The sequence below is a fragment of the Scyliorhinus torazame genome, chromosome 30 (genome assembly GCF_047496885.1).
Source record: "Scyliorhinus torazame isolate Kashiwa2021f chromosome 30, sScyTor2.1, whole genome shotgun sequence".
NCBI classification, from domain to species: domain Eukaryota; kingdom Metazoa; phylum Chordata; class Chondrichthyes; order Carcharhiniformes; family Scyliorhinidae; genus Scyliorhinus; species Scyliorhinus torazame.
In genome coordinates, this window is record NC_092736.1 from 23,241,546 (window position 1) to 23,258,960 (window position 17,415).

General features: G+C 42.6%; 1 protein-coding gene across 3 annotated transcripts in view; it reads right to left on the reverse strand.

The window, feature by feature from the left end:
* The window catches only part of tbc1d2b (TBC1 domain family, member 2B), a 119,915-nt gene that overhangs the window by 19,071 nt on the left and 83,429 nt on the right, over nt 1-17,415 (reverse strand). For all 3 annotated transcript variants that reach the window (XM_072492962.1, XM_072492961.1, XM_072492963.1), the window contains exons 6-9: nt 12,955-13,344; nt 8,922-9,032; nt 2,439-2,632; nt 414-908 (exon numbers count right to left, since the gene is read on the reverse strand). In XM_072492962.1, the coding sequence (XP_072349063.1) occupies nt 414-908; nt 2,439-2,632; nt 8,922-9,032; nt 12,955-13,344 (1,190 nt within the window). The remainder of the gene's footprint in view (nt 1-413; nt 909-2,438; nt 2,633-8,921; nt 9,033-12,954; nt 13,345-17,415) is intronic.

The window sequence follows — 17,415 nt, forward strand, 5'->3', positions numbered from 1 at the left end:
GTCATTTGTTCAAGTTAACATGCGGGCTAATGTTTGGGGGTTTGGTGGGAGGATGGGGTCATTGTTATTTGGGGATTGACATTACATTCGTTACTGATTATTGTTTATTGTTGGCTGTAAATTTGGGAGAAAATGTGAAAAAGGAGAATAAAAATTTATTTTAAATAAATCTTCGCTGGTCATTTCCCTACTCTGATCTATTTAATAGAGCTATCAAACTAAGCTAACACTAGATTCAACATATTCATAATGCCCCGATTAAACTTTGAATAGCATTTTGATTAACCACGCTACAATTTAAACGATGGAAATATAATTTAAAAAAATAACATTTGATGGAATGAAACTAGCTTCAAATTCGACTAACTAATGGCTAATTCAAGATTCCTATTCAAACGCGAGTAAGTTCACACCTGTTTAAACCTTGACAGTATCCTACATCTGGGTTCCTCCAGGAAAATGCCAAAAGGACGTTTCGAAGTTTTTGTATTCCTTTAGAGGTTGGCGAGGCATAGTGCTTATTGTTTGGCAAAGTGCGCATAAGATCCAGCTCAATCTGCTTCGAAGCAGGGTTCTGTTTCTCCAGTGCTTTCTCCAGCATAGAGTTAAAATACCCCGAACTGTGTTTGTCCCTGTATTTTCTGACATGGAGATTGACACACCACTTCCAGACCTTTGACCTATGTTCGTGTGGAACACCCCAGCGAATGAGGTTCTTCAGTTCTGGCGTGCGGACCATTTCCCGGTTCATGGTGCCGGCAAAGTAATTCGCCCACTTAACTCCTACGGACATATCGTGGCTGTCGGTGAGTGACAAAGATTTTAAATTTAAAGCCCGAACTTTGGCAACTAACTTCTCTTCTTCGTCATCCTCAGGGATGGTCTTGAAGCCATATATGTCGTACTCACTGAAAGTTGAAAGACAAAATACTTTGCAATTAAAAGTTGACTTTCAAACTTTAAAAATAACATTCATATAAAAGGAGCAAGAACAGAGGTCACCGGAAAAACTCAGCAGGTCTGCCAGCATCTATTAGGAGAGAAACAGAGTGGGGGCAGCACGGTGGCGCAGTGGTTAGCACTGGGACTGCGAAGCCGAGGACCCAATTTTGAATCCCAGCCCTGGGTCATTGTCTGTGTGGAGTTTGCACATTCTCTCCGTGTTTGCGTGGGTTTCACCCCCTCAACCCAAAAGATGTGCAGGTTAGGTGGATTGGCCAGGCTAAATTACTCCTTAATTGGAGAAAAAAATAATTGGGTACTCTAAATTTATTTTTTAAAACGAGACTGCGTTAACATGTCAGGTCCTTTGATTCTTCGACATGACGTTCTCTGTTTCAGGATCTAGCAGTATTTTGCTTATTTTTTTTATATAAAAAGGAGATTGTTTACTGAAGGTCCAACTAACATTCAAGCTCTAATGTTTCTTACGTTCATACTCCTTTCGACCTTAAGCTCCCCTTACTTGCCATTCCTCTAACCGAGGGTGATTGGGCGGCACGGTGGCGCAGTGGTTAGCACTGCTGCCTCATGGCGCCGAGGACTCGGGTTTGATCCCGGCCCCGGGTCACTGTCCGTGTGGAGTTTGCACAGTCTCCCCGTGTTTGCGTGGGTTTTGCCCCCACAAACCAAAAAAGTGTAGGGTTGGTGGATTGGCCACGCTAAATTGCCCCTTAATTGGAAAAAATGAATTGGGTACTCTAAATTTAAAAAAATATATATATTTCTTTCTTTGAATAGGGGAAAGATGGGTGATTGGAAGTTAAGGTTCACAGGACCTGAAATACAGCACCTCAAATAGATACGGCCATAAAGAAAGCTAATGGAACACTGGATTTCATGAGAAGCACAGAATATAATAGTTGAATCTACACAAAGCTTAAGTATGGCCACAATTGAAGAACTGTGTGCCGTTAGAAGGATGTTGAGATAATAGATGGTGTACAATCTAGATACAAAGGAGGCTGCCTAGTTTGTGGGAATTCAAATAGAAAGACACACTGGGGTTGTTTTCATTAGAACAGACTAGGTTAAGGGATGATTTGATACGGGTGTTCAACCTTTAACAGGGCAGAGCGGAGCACCAACACTGACTGGTTTGGGTGACTAACTTGTTTGACAGTTGTATATTCTATGCAATTCAATGCGAAAAGTTTCTTTAAAAGTGCAGTTGGTTAAGGTTTATTTCCCCTCGGCTTCTTTCCTGTGTCTCAGTCACCCTGTGCCACATACAAGAGATGGGGACAAGGAGGTAACCTGCCCTCAGGCCCTCTCTGCTCTGGAGCTGGCCGTTTGAGATCTGTTGGCCAGGTTTTTGTTCCTTGAACTTCCTTTCTCTCTTTCAGTCGGGAAGCCTTTCCCCTCTAGGCAGCAAAACCTTCAACAAAAAATGTATTTTTATGTAGTCCCAATTCTGAGATGCGATCATGGGTTTTTACCTGACAGGGTGTGGTTTGAGAATAGTTTGCTCAGGATGTTCGGGGCTGTCCACTTTCAGTGCATCTTCCAGGAGTCTGGAAATCACTTCGTGTGTAGGACCCTTTTCCCCAGAACAAATGGGATTCTTAGCTTCCTGAAGCAGAACAAGATACTTGCTCTCCACTTGGCACAGTCTAGCTTCCAGGCTGGAGTACTACCGAGATAAGAAAAAGAACAGTTACCATCAGAAGATGAACATTCCTACTTTATCAGGACTTTTAACAACATTTTTTATTTAGCAAAGGCCAACAATTGTAGCTATATTCAATAAGCCATTGGAGGGAGAGGATGGAATCATTGTGGATAGTGATGCAATGAACCAGCCAAGAGCTTTGACTTTTTCTTGTGGAATGAATCACAAATAACAGTGGAGTTTGAACCAACACAGGTTTGAGTAATTTACACCTGCCCAAAATTACAAATAAGCCAGGAAATCTACGTCAGAAATAAATTGGACTTAATTTCATTCTCAGTCTGACTTCTGAAATGACGCACAACCCTTGTGGACCATGGTTGAGTTAGAATCACAGAATTTACAGTGCAGAAGGAGGCTATTCAGCCCGAGTCTGCACCGGACCTTGGAAAGAGCACTCTGCTTAAGCCCACACCTGCACCCTATCCCCGTAACCCCACCTAACCTTTTATGGACACCAAGGACAATTTAGCATGGCCAATCCACCTAACCTGCACATCTTTGGACTGTGGGAGGAAACCGGAGCACCCAGAGGAAACCCACGCAGACACGGGGAGAACGTGCAGACTCCGCACAGATAGTGACCCAAGCCGGGAATCGAAACTGGGATCCTGGAGCTGTGAAGCAACAGTGCTAACCACTGTGCTACTGTGCCCCCAGAATTTTTCAATCTTGCCTCGCCTCCAACACCCACCAAAATGTCTGCAATACAGAACCAGGAGCACCCAGGTAGAAAGGCCAAGGCATGATTCTCAAGCAACATTCAAACCGACACACTATCATTAGGTCAGGTATGTTGTGCAAACACCTTGCCAGGCTTTGCAGCGACAGTACTGTACTAAAACAGAATGCCTCATATAGGAAGGGAAAGAAACACAATACCACATTGCATAAGACCAGCAACAGCACTCAGTAGCTGATCAAGGAGTGGAACCAAATCCAAGTGACAGTCACAACACAAGAAACATTCATGCTGGTTTAAAATTGCCACCTATTTTGGCAATGGTGCTGTTTAAAAAGAGGGATGTATACAAAAGTGGGTTTACATGTTGGGTCATCCTTGACAATTATGCTCATTCTCAATGATGGTAGGTCAGTCACACGCCATCATTGCAGAGTGCTCACGAGGGATTGGAGATTTTATTACAATATTTAGAAACTTCTATTTCTACAGAAATAACAATGAAAATCTACTATATTGTTAAAATTCTGCTGGCAACCACAACCAGAATATCCTACACAGAAACAGGGGAGGGAAGCGCATTAGGAGATGTGATCATATTACTTCATGGAATGTAAGCGGCACTGGCTACGGCAGCATTCATTGCCCATCCCCAATCACCCTCAAGGTGATGGCGAGTTGCCTGCTTGAACCGCTGCAGCCCATGTGCTGTCGGTGAACCAACAATGCTGTTGGGGAGGGATTCCCGGGATTTTGACCCAGCGACAGTGAAGGAATGGTGATATAGTTCCAAGTCAGGGTGGCGTGTGACTTGGAGGGGAACTCACAGATGGGGGCTTCCCCATATATCTGCTGCCCTCGGCATTCTTGGTGCTGGAGGTTGTGGGTTTGGAAGGTGCTGTCAAAGGAGGCTCGCAGTTGGCACTCACTGCGACTCTGCCCCACAGAACTCCTTCAGAAAATCCCCACATTCTTCAAAGCTAGATTATTTTAACCATCAGTTCTGTATTTTCACAAAACGTTTTCAGCCACTCAAAACTATCTTTCGTATTGACTCCAAATACTGAAAGTGCTTTTACATAAATGTGTATTTGAAACATGAACGACACAAATGACAGTTTGTGGAACCATGTCAGGAAATATATTTTTAATTGGGTTATAAACTTTGGACGTTTGCACCACTGTTCCAAGGGGATGCTCACAGGCATCACCCATTAAGATGAGGATGTAAACTCGATATAATATTTTCACGAGCGCCCGAATGAACAGTGGCGGGAGCAGTTAACTGGGTTTGGATGATTACATGTACAAAGGAGAAGTAAGAATCATAACTTCACTGCTATAAAAAGCAGGCACTTAGCCGAAAACACTACTTGTTCCACGGTTCTCAACAATGGTTTTAAGTACAGAAACAGGATTCTCTGGACAGGCAAATGATTCAGCTGCAGAGGGCTTTATTCCACCAAACAGATGGTTTCAACATAGTCAGTTTGAAAACAGTCAAACTCTAAACCATTTCACCTGGAAACTAACAAAATTCAGAAATAAACATCCAGTATTACACGTATTTAATTGCTAGTCTTCCCTTCAATTTCCACTGTAATTTTAAATTAAAGTAAATTGCCCCCCAAATTCTTTGCCTTTTTTTCAGGGCTCTAGTTGTAAAACATTGTTTTGAATAGAAAGCAGCAAAACAGAATAAAAAGACATTTCCTGAGAAGTTCAACAGTGCAGCTGTTTCCTACAGTCGCAAGTAGGTAAACATGTCCATTGTTTACATCCTGGTGTCTTACAGTAAAGGGCAAGGAATATAAAAGCAATGAAACCTTTCCTTTTCCCGAGTGCCCTTGCATCAGCAACTTCAGTTCGTCAGAAAGTTACACTCAAAAGATAAATGTAAATTCCTGACTTTAGTTGGAACTGCATCATTCAAATTCGAAAGAAGATCAATTAGAGTTTCTTGATCGTAGTCAACTGCAGTTCAGTGGGTGGCATTCTCACCTCTGAGTCACAAGCTTCTGGGTTCAAGTCCCACCCCCAGGCTTGAGCATAAACACCAAGGCCGACATTCCAGTGCAGTACGGTGGGAATGCCGCATTGTCGGAAGTGCCACCTTTAAGGCGAGATGTTAAACCTAGGCCTCATCTGCCAGCGCGGGTGGATGTAAAGGATCCAACAGCACTATTTTGAAGGGCAGGGGTGTGCTCCTCAGTGGCCTGGCCAATGCTCATCCCCCTATCTACATCACAAAAGAACAGATCATCTGCTCATCGTCACACTGCCGTTTGTGGAAGTTTGAGAGAAATTTGGCAGTCACGTTCCCTACATTACAGCAGTGGCTTCAAGTACAAAAGTATTTCATTGGCTTCAAATCTTTGAACCCTCCAGAGGTCACCAAACACACTGGATAAATGTGAATCATTCTTTCTTGCATTAACCTCTCCTCTTCTGATTCCTGATTCTGAAGATTCGCTATTGGATCAAGTACTGGAGAAATGAACCAGAACAGATAAGAGTAGTAGAAAAGTAGAGGAGCATCTAGGAAATAGTGACCATAATGAAATAGTCTTTAAGATGATGACAGAGAAATACATAAGTATGATAAAAGGATTGGAGGAAAAACTAATTCTGGAGGGGCTGAGAATAGATAATGGGAAAATAAAATGGGCAACAATATTCATTGAATCATAGAATCCCTGCACAATGCTGAAAGAGGCCATTCAGCCCCATCAAGTTTGCACCCGCTGAAGGGGCAATTTAGCTTGGCCAATCCACCTAAGCTACGCATTTTTGGACTGTGGGAAGAAACCGGAGCACTGGGAAGAAACTCACGGGACACAAGGAGAATGTGCAAACTCCACAAGGTCACCCGAGGTCGGAACTGAACCCGGGGCCCAGGCACTGAGAAGCAGCAGTGCTAACCACTGTGCCACCGTGCTGCCCTGATTTCATTCAGTCACTATTCATGATTAGCAACAGTGCTAACCACTGTGCCGCCCAATATTGTTAAAAAAAACAATGCAGGCAAGTGGATGAACAGAAATAAGGAAGCAACTAGGAAAGAGGCAATGTTAAGGGCATGGAGAGTAGAGGAATGAGCGATAAGACAGAAAGATTGGAGAGAAGTTTAAAAAAAAAATCAATCAAGGTGGCAAATAGATACTATGAAATTAAATTAAGGAACATAAAAACAAAAGAGCCAAATATTTTACAGGTACATCAATAAAAAAGTAAAGCTGTGATAGGAATAGGATCGGGACAGACAAATACCACAGGTAACAATAGAGAGTTTGCAGAAACATTAAATCATTATTTTGCTTCGGGATTTACCAGGGAGATAGAATTGGCAAACATAACATTCAATGATGAGATGAGTAATGAGATAAGCGCGTTTAAAATAAAAATGGATGTGTCGAATAAACTACAGTAAGAGGTCTTACAACACCAGGTTAAAGTCCAACAGGTTTGTTTCAAATCACTAGTTTTCGGAGCACTGCTCCTTCCTCAGGTGAATGAAGAGGTATGTTCCAGAAACATATATAGAGACAAAGTCAAAGATGCAAGACAATGCTTTGAATGCAAGCATTTGCAGGTAATTAAGTCTTTACAGATCCAGAGATAGTCTATTCTAGCCACGTTCCGCATACATGAGTACGGCCTCAACCGGGACCTTGGATTCATGTTGCATTACATTCATCCCCCACCATCTGGCCTGGGCTTGCGAAATCCTACCAACATTCCTGGCTTGAGACAATTAATACCTCTGTAACCTGGGGTTACCCCTATCTCTGGATCTGTAAAGACTTATTTACCTGCAAATATAATAATGAGTAGGCAGCATGGATTTCAAAAAGGAAAAGCTTGTTTGACCAAATTTATTTAATTTTTTGAGGGAACAGAGAAAGCAGACAATGATGATACAGTAGATGCAATTTACCTGGATTTTCAAAAGGCCTTCAATGAGGTGCCCCATATGGATAAGGGCGGAGAATGTGGAGTTAGGGGACAAGTGACAGAATGGATTGCTAGTTGGCTTCAAGGTAGAAAGCAGAGAGTGGGAGAAAATGACAAATATTCAGAGTGGGAGGAGGTGGGAAGTGGCGTTCCACACGGATCAATGCAGGGACCACTGCGGTTCACAATTTACAATTGAACTTTGGAATGGTAAACAGAGTTTCTAAATCTGCGGACGATACCAAATAGATGGGGTGTGTGTGTGTGTGTGTGGAACGACAAAGCAAGAGTGGAGAAAGACTCATTTCTTTATTGGGCCCACTGCGACTGAGCCCAACACGTATACTGTGAACCATTCTTTTGATTTACAACTTGCAAAAGTGTACTATTTTCTATAACTGTACTGTAGCGTGGGAGTGACTTATGTCGCATTTAGATGTTCGGCTTGAAAGTGTGAATTTATTTATTTAATCCCACAATAGCTTGCTGTTGTTATTTCTAAATTGACCACACACTCCGGGGGCGAAGAACCACACATATTTTCCTCTCAAAACCCACACTAATTACGGACAGTAAGGGAACAAGGTTACAAGGTTTTCAGTTCTCTCCCCACCCTGTCCATGATGCCTCCCCAAACCTCCTCTTTCCCCCTCTCATAGTAAGTAGCAGGAGTAGGCCATTCAGCTCTTTCAGCCTGCCCCAGCATTCAAACAAATCGTGGCTGAACATCTAGCTCTACGTCGCATTTTCCCACTATCACCATATCCCTTGGTACCCAGACGTCTATCAACCAATGTCTTGAACATGCTCAATGATTGAACTTCCACAGCCCTCTGGGGTAGAGAATTCCACAGATTCAACACCCTCCGAGTGAAGAGATTCCTCCTCACCTCGGTCTTGAATGGCCCGCACCATATTCTGAGACCACGTCCCCTGGCTCTGGACTCACCGGCCAAGGGGAACACATCCTTTCAACACCTACCCTGTCACACCCTGTAGGAATTTTTGTAAGTTTCGATGAGATTACCTCTCTTTCTTTATTCAAAACTCTAGAGAATACAGGCCCAGTTTCCTCAATCTCTCCTCATAGGACAATTCTGCCATCCCAGGAATTAGTCTGGTGAACCTCCATTTCTCTCCCCCCTAAGGCAAGTGTATCCTCCCTTAGATAAGGAGACCAAAACCATATATAATACCCCATATGCAGTCTTAGCAAGGCTTTATATAATTGCTGCAAGACATCTTTACGCCTGTAGTCAAATCCCTCTGCGAAGGCCAACATACCATCTGCCTTCCTAATGGCTTGCTGCACTTGTACGCTAGCTTTTCGTGACTCATGAACAAGGACACCCTGGTGGGTCCCTCTGGGCATCAACACCTCCCAAACCTATCACCATTTAATAAATATTCTGCCTTTCTGTTTTTCTACGTGCGTGTACATTAAGAGAGTAATCAATCTTGCAGTGGGATTCACACTATGCATACAGATCTAGTGAGAATTAGTACTTAACAGGAAAAAATAAATGACTGCCCTTAACAACAACAGTTCAAATGGTAGAACTTAATCCATATATTCCACCAATCCATATACAAATTATACAGCCATTAAAATACCTTTGCTTCCAGAGTTCTCTCTCTCATTTCAGCATTTCGCTTAAGCACCGCCAGCTCCATGATCTCCTTGTTAAGGAATTTGTTCTGTGTCTTATAACCCTGAAGGCCATCCTGGAGAGAGAAATTAGAATAATAATTACTTCCGAAATTTGCCTTTCCATTTCAAACAAAATGAAACAGCAGAAAGTAACTTTGTGTGGGAGTAGGAAGGGAGGAGAGGATTGTGGGTTAAACATGAGCAAACACACTTTTCCTCTTCCATGCCGGCCAATTTGCAGTCCTTCTAAAAAGTGATTATGTAATTCATAGGTCACAGCATTCTGGCCTTCTAACCATAGGGCACCATTTAGGACACCATGGAGGGAAATTATGAATACATGCCTGCATACGATTACTGACGTGCCAGATATCAAGCAAAAAAGCAGTGAGAGTGGCGACCAAAACCCACTACCTACCCACAGCTCAAATTAAAACATAAACAACAAGTATAATCTATCAACAGACCGAGTGTGGTTAATTCAGTCCAGTTTCTATAATCAGACCACCATGTTGAATCCGCAAGTCAAGTGGTTTATTCTAAAGTTAGAGATACACAAAGTGAACTAAAGTCAATTGCCAAATAGATAAAAAAAATTGAACAATGAATTATCTTTTAAAATGTAGAATATCCAAACATGTGCAAATTTAGATGAGCAAATTTAATCTGTGTTCTCAATGTCAGTATTTGAGCGAGTACTTAAGCCAGTGCCAATATGCAGAAATGCTGGTTATTAATTTGAAATGAACAGTATTCATCCTCAGAAAATAAACCACCAGCAAACACAAGATTTACTTTAAAACCATTCATGAGGTCCACATGCAATGGGTAAGATCAACACACAGACATCAAGACTATAGTCTAGTCAGAGGCAACTGCCCGTAGCTCCTACATTTAGAGCCAGATCCAATTCTTTTTAATAATACACAGCATTGTAACCAGCAAAAAATTTCAAAAAAGAGTTGACTAAATACTGGTTAGCGACGAGTAAAAAAAAAACATATGCCAAAATTAACACCAAACTGGAGTGAACAAAGATTTTGTTTAAAACATACTGACCACTCTACAATATGTTATCCAAACATTTGGGCTACTGTTGCATGTAACCTCTGAACTCCACTGCAACCTGCGCCTTTTGTATAAATTACTTTATTATATAAATAGTAGCAATATGCAGGGTGCACCCTGTATATTAGGCATACATTTCAACTGTACCTTTAAAGAAATTTAGCTGTAGAAAAATTAAAGCATTTAGCTCTTTTAAAAAAATTTCAGCACACACACACGGCATAGGAAACGGAAGGTGGCAGGGTCAGCTTGCTTTTGAAAACAAATATAGAAGATTGGTAAAGAAGCAAACTTGAACTGCTTGAACAAACAACCGCTTCAGTTCTTTTTGACTTATAACTTCCCAGGGCCTTGCAGACCTGGACATAGATGAATTTAATGTCATCTTGACTGACATCATCAGATAGCTGCGTCTGGTATGGAATACCTGCTACATAGTGTCAGTTCGCTCAGTTGGCTGGTCCGTGATGCAGAGCGACACCAACAGTGCAAGTTCAATTCCCGTACTGGTTGAGGTTATCCATGAAGGTCCCAACCTTGGCCCTCACCTGAGATGTGGCGACCCTCAGGTTAAATCACCACTAGTCAGCTCTCAAAGGGGAGAACAGCCTATAGCCCTCTCGGACTGTGGCGACATTTAATTTTTTTTAGTAGACTTCATGGCGAAGGTCAGAGCAAGTGGAGTCGAGGGTAAAAGTAATATAATGGATAGCACACTGGTTACAAAACAGTAAATAGAGGCAGTAGGGCGTAACGGTAGTTGCTCAAGCTGGTGGAAGATGGAAGCGGTACCCCACAGGGATCTGTGTAGGGACCACTACTGTTCACCATTTACATAAACTATTTGGGCTCAGCAATCAGAAATTTAATTTGAAAATCAAATTGGGGTCAATACGGAGGAAAACTGCAACAAAATACAAGACAACAATTAACATTTCAGGATGGGATATAATTAGTAAATTAATTTTAACAATTAAAACAGACAAGAATGAGGTGGTGTATTTTAGGAGAAGGAATAAGGTCACAAACATCTTGGAAAATAAGAGTCTTAATAGGGTTGCAAAGAGATCTGGGGACACAGATTCCCAAATTAAGAGTAGTAACACGGGTTAACAAAGTTTTTAAAAAGTGTAACATATTGGTATTAATTTCTCGACAAACTAAATTCAGAAACAGAGAAGTTATATTAAGCATTGAATCTTGGCTAGATTATTCTCGAGCCCACCATTTGCAATTCGGGTTTCATAGAACAGGAGTAGGTCATTTGACCTCTTAATCCTGCTCTGCCATTGAACTCCATTAACCTACTGTAGCTACATAACTCTTAATATCCTTCGCGTTATCACTCTCCAATTTTAAATCAAGAAGCTAGCATCTACGTCTTTTTCAAAGTGTAGTCTCCAGTGGGAAACGCAGAGCGATTCCTGCAGGGAGGGTCGGAGAAATCCAGATCGTAACCTAGTTACACTTGGAAAATCTCTCCCCCCACCCCCCCAAAACCATCAGGGTCTCATTCTCCCAGCATAGCGGGATTTGCGTCTGGCAAAACGCGGCCGAAGAATCCCCCCCCGCCCCGCATTTCTAACACGCTCTGTGTAGAAGCGTTTCCTAACTTTCCTCCTGAATAGCCTGGTCCGATTTTAAGGCCATGTTCCCTTACCCTAGACTCCCCAATAGGAAGGAAAGGTTTCTTTCTATCGACACAATTCATTCCTGTCAAAATCCTAATAGCTTCAACCTAATCACCCTATGATCCTCTTTATCCCAGGCATTACAAACCTAGTTTATGTACTCTATTATAATCTAATCCTTGGAGTCATAGTGACATGCTGTGTTGCATTCCATGCAAAGCCAAGCTAATTGGCCATAGACCAAGGGACTGTAGCCATCTCTCTGTTAGAGACAAATAGTTACACAGCTTGAAGGGCAACATACCGTATCAAGCATGTGGAAAGACAAAGAGCTACAGCTCAATTAACTACCACAGCCTATACCTGTGTGCTTGGCATCATTCTGCAGCACACTCTCTCGTCATCTAGCCCACTCAGATAACCATCCGCCATTCCTGTGCCTTATCGAAGGTGTGATGCCCAAACAGTGCTCAAGGTGTGGTCTAAATGGGGCTGTCAAGCATATTTCATTTCTTTATATTCACAACTTCCAGTTACATCCCATTTGGACCTGGCCACTACATTCTAGTACACGGACCCCTGAAAATCTGGACTTTCCCTGGTTCTAGTTTTCCGACCCAAGGTTTGGGTGGAGCCCAAAACTTGGAACCATAAATATAAGATAGTCATTTATACATTTAATAGGAAACTTACGAGAGCTTTCTTCACCCGAGAGTGGTGAGAATGTGGAACTCTAATGTATTGGAGTGGCAGGGGCAATGAGAATAGATACATTGAAGGGGAAGCTAGACAATTACATGATGGAAGAAGGAATAAAGAGTTATGTTGAAAGGGCAAGTTAAATAAGGCTGGGGGACTTTCCTGTGTAGGATAAATACTTGCATAAACCTGCTGGGAAACAATGGCCTGTTCTGCAATTTAAATGCAATGTAAATGTTTCCTGCTCTCCAAAACACTTACAGGCCGAGGAAAAAGTGAAGGAGGTATATTTTGAGGGGCCCACTTTTCAAAAAATAAATTTATAGTACCCAATTAATTTAATCCAATTAAGGGGCAATTTAGCGTGGCCAATCCACCTACCCTGCACATCTTTGGGTTGTGGGGGCGAAACCCGCGCAAACACGGGGAGAATGTGCAAACTCCACACGGACAGTGGCCCAGAGCCGGGATCGAACCTGCCACCTCGGCGCCATGAGGCAGCAGCGCTAACCCCTGCACCACCGTGCTGCCAAGGGGCCAACCTTTGAGTGACAGTTTTATAATGTTAAGTTCTGAAAGTCAGAATGGTGTCCGATACCTTTAGCGTGTCCAACTCTTGCAGTTCCTTGTGAGAGGGTGCAAGAGTAGCTGCTGAGAACACACCAGGAGGCGAACGATTGTTCTCGCATTCATTGAGCTGCCGCGATAACTTAATAATCACTTCATCTTTGGCTTGGATGGTTTCTCGGAACATGTTAAGCTGGTCACTCAGCCCGGTAATCTTATCCTGAAATCCTCTCAATTCCTGCTCCATGCAGTCCTTCTGTTGGTTAATATGATCCAGCTGATTGTTCAGGGCCTGTATCTGGTCACCTTTCTGGTGCAGAAGTTGAGACATTCCTTCATCCACTGATGCACCATCAGCGTTGAGCAAGTATTTTTCCTGCTGGGAGTATTTCAACGTTTGCTGCAACAGTCGCACCAACTCCTTTGAAAAGAATCAAATGCCATATGGTAAATGTCTGCAGTAAACATCATTCCTCGATTTTTATGGAGTGATTAATTAACATACATTTCAATGAGTCTCTATTGTTATCGTTAGCAGATCAGCTAAAATTAAATATTCAATTTATATTTATTTACTGTTAGGAAAACAAAGGTAGGGCCGCATGGTGGCGCAGTGGGTTAACCCTGCTACCTCACGGCGCCGAGGTGCCAGGTTCGATCTCGGCTCTGGGTCACTGTCCGTGTGGAGTTTGCACATTCTCCCCGTGTTTACGTGGGTTTCGCCCCCACAACCCAAAGATTTGCAGGGTAGGTGGATTGGCCACGCTAAATTGCCCCTTAATTGGAAAAAAATGAATTGGGTACTCTAAATTTTAAAAAAAAGGAAAACAAAGGTAGGTTTTAAGGGATTTATATTTGTATTGGTAAACATTAGAAGTATAGTTTAGTTTAGTTTAATTTAATTTAATTTAATGTTTCTGTGCCTGGAAAGGTAAAACCTATAGTTAGATTCATATTGGACAAAGGTGTTTGTAGGGTTGGGGGTTGGTTATGGTCCAAATGTGATTCTATTGTGCTTAGAGAGGGCCACGGCGTGAAGAATAAATGAACCAGCAGTGGCTGCGTAGCAACTGGGGCCTTGTACGGTAGAGAAGCTTTTAATTTTTAGTTTAGTTAATTTGATTGCAGTTGGAGATAGGTAGTCAGAGAGAAGGCAACTCTCTCCGCTCTGCTAGAAGCAGATGGGTTTTAAAAGACTAAAAGGGAATGTCTTTCAAACTTGCTGGAAGAAAAGCCATACTATGAAGTAATGGTTAAGAAAACAGATGCAGGAAACCTAAAGTCCAGCTCCTTAGGGAAATTAGAGAAATGAAGAGAAGTTTCCAATAAGTTTGGAGACAAGGGAACAGAGGAAACTGGGAACCAAAACAGATGACTGTTCAGGAAAGCAAGAGAGTTGAAAAGACATTGGAGTGTGAGAGGTTAGAAAGATATCTGCAGTAGTACCACTTTTGTGAGAAATTACTACAATTTGGGAGACATTATTTGAAATAATTGTGGAAATCGGTGGCTGAACCTCGGAGTTTCTTTAAGATGAATGAAATCCTAAAGGGTGTGGTGTAAACCCTGGACTGGATTCACTGTTAAATGTGGAGTGGAAGCTTTGTTAAAAAGAGTTATGCAAACTGTTAAGGGAAAGCATTATGAGAAAAGATTGCAAAGTGTGTTTTATGATGTGACAATCATCTGGGGGGGGGGGGGGGATGATTCTGAAAATAAATCCACAGACACTAACTTGGGTTCAGAGCAGAGAAGATGTATTTAAGCAAATCGGTGTGCTTAAAAGGAACTGTGTATTAATGAGACCATTGTAGCTTAAGATATGCCTTGTAATAATCTTAAAGTCTGTGTGCATTTGTTAAACAAAGGAGGGGGTGTGGGGGGAGTAAAAAGAGTATTGTATAATAACCCAACTTTTCACGATTAATAAATACTTTCTTGTTGTTAAAACCTAATGAGTAGTCCTGTGCCGGTCTTTTGAGCCAGGGTTCCATTCTGGGGTCTTCCCGTCCAGTTATATCAACTGAGATTGTAACATTAGACCTTTAACACATGATGTGGGGATGCTGGTGTTGGACTGGGGTGAGCACAGGAAGAAGTCTTACAACACCAGGTTAAAGTCCAACAGGTTTGTTTTGAATCACTAGCTTTCGGAGCACTGCTCCTTCACCTGAGGAAGTAGGGGCTGGTTTAGCACAGGGCTAAATCGCTAGCTTTGAAAGCAGACCAAGGCAGGCCAGCAGCACAATTCAATTCCCGTGCCAGCCTCTCCAAACAGGCGCCAGAATGTGGCGACCAGGGGCTTTTCACAGTAACTTCATTTGAAGCCTACTTGTGACAATAAGCAATTTTCATTTCATTTTTCATTTTCATTTAACACAGTAAGGGACTTCGCAGGAGCGTCATCAAAATCTGGCATTAAGTCTCATGGGGGAGGCGGTGGTGTATTCGTATCATCATTGGACTAGTGGTTCTGAGACACTTGGTAATGCTCTGGGGACATGGCTTAAAATCGCACCTTTGCAAATGGCGAAATTTGAATTTAGTAAAAATACCAGGATTTGACCATGAAATCATCGTCCAATAAATGATGGGCCAGCCGGTGACACCCACATCCCATGAATGAATAAAAATGAGGAAGTATTAGGGATGATTAGGGGGAATGTATTAAAGGAGGGGAGAGAGGAAGAGAGACAACTATGTTTAAGGAGGGAACTCCACAGCTCAGTCGCCAAAGGTGGAGTGATTAAAATCGGGGATACTCAATTAGAGTGGCACAGATACCCAGGAAGACTGGAGTGCAGGAAGAAATGAGAGAAAGATGAAAAGGCTTAAAAACAAGAATGATAATTTTAAAGCCGATGCGTTGTTTAACTCGGGACCAATGTAGCTCAAGGTTGATGCGTGGACAAGACTCGCGAGAGTTAGGACATGGGCAGCCTGGCCTTCAGTTGGTGACAGGAAGATGGGAGGTTGGCCAGGAGTGTGTCGGAAAAGACTAGAGGTAACAGGGGCATGGATGAGAGCTTCAGCAGATGAAGGTGGAATCGAGCAATGCTACTGATGTAGAAGCAGGCAGTTTTAATTTTAATAATCTTTATTGTCACACATCTGTGACTTTGATCGGAACTGCTTCATACTGAAGCTCCCACAATCGCCATTTTCCCAAATGCTCAAACCTAATTTTTTTTAAAAAATCAACTAGATGAAAACTGAAGGCACTTAACACTTGTCTGCAGCCAATATACTATGATTTAAAAGGTAATCAGAGCCTAAGTCAGAACCCAAGCCATATTATTGAGAGATGCATTTCAGTATGAATGACAATGGCAATACATGAAACATCAGAAAGACTGGTTATAATTGATTGGTTATAATTTAAATCAAATATATGTAGCTAATTGGACCCACTGATGTGGAAAATTCAAATCAAGCAGAGATGGAGAAATTTGTCTAATAATTATAATGGTATAGATTTAAAATTAATATAGTGGTTGAGTAACAATAAGATTGTCTATATCTGTGATAATTAGTTCCAATCTGCAGAATGAGGCTAAATTGGGATGTTTCCCATCTTTTCAAGTTGACAGATGTAATGGGAATTCAACACTAATTCCACTATACAAAATAACAGCTAAACTGGGCAACTAACTACACTCCTTTACACACACCACAGAGCAACTAACTACCCTCATCGACACACCCCACAGAGCAACTAACTACCCTCCTCGGCACACCCCACAGAGCAACTAACTACCCTCCTTGGCACACCCCACAGAGCAACTAACTACCCTCCTCGACACACCCCACAGAGCAAATAACTACCCTCCTCGACACACCCCACAGAGCAACTAACTACCCTCCTCGACACACCCCACAGAGCAAATAACTACCCTCCTCGACACACCCCACAGAGCAACTAACTACCCTCCTCGACACACCCCACAGAGCAACTAACTACCCTCCTCGACACACCCCACAGAGCAACTAACTACACTTCTTTACACACCCCACAGAGCAACCAACTACCCTCCTCGACACACCCCACAGAGCAACTAACTACCCTCCTCCGCACACCCCACAGAGCAACTAACTACACTCGTCTGCGCACCCTACAGAGCAACTAACTACCCTCCTCTGCACACCCCACAGAGCAACCAACTACCCTCCACTGCACACCCCACAGAGCAACTAACTACACTCCTTTACACACCCCACAGAGCAACTAACTACCCTCTTCTGCACACCCCACAGAGCAACTAACTAGCCTCCTCAACACACCTCACAGAGCAACTAACTACCCTCCTCGACACACCCCACAGAGCAACTAACTACCCCCCTCGGCACACCCCACAGAGCAACTAACTACCCTCTTCTGCACACCCCACAGAGCAACTAACTACCCTCCTCAACACACCCCACAGAGCAACTAACTAGCCTCCTCAACACACCCCACAGAGCAACCAACTACCCTCCTCGACACACCCCACAG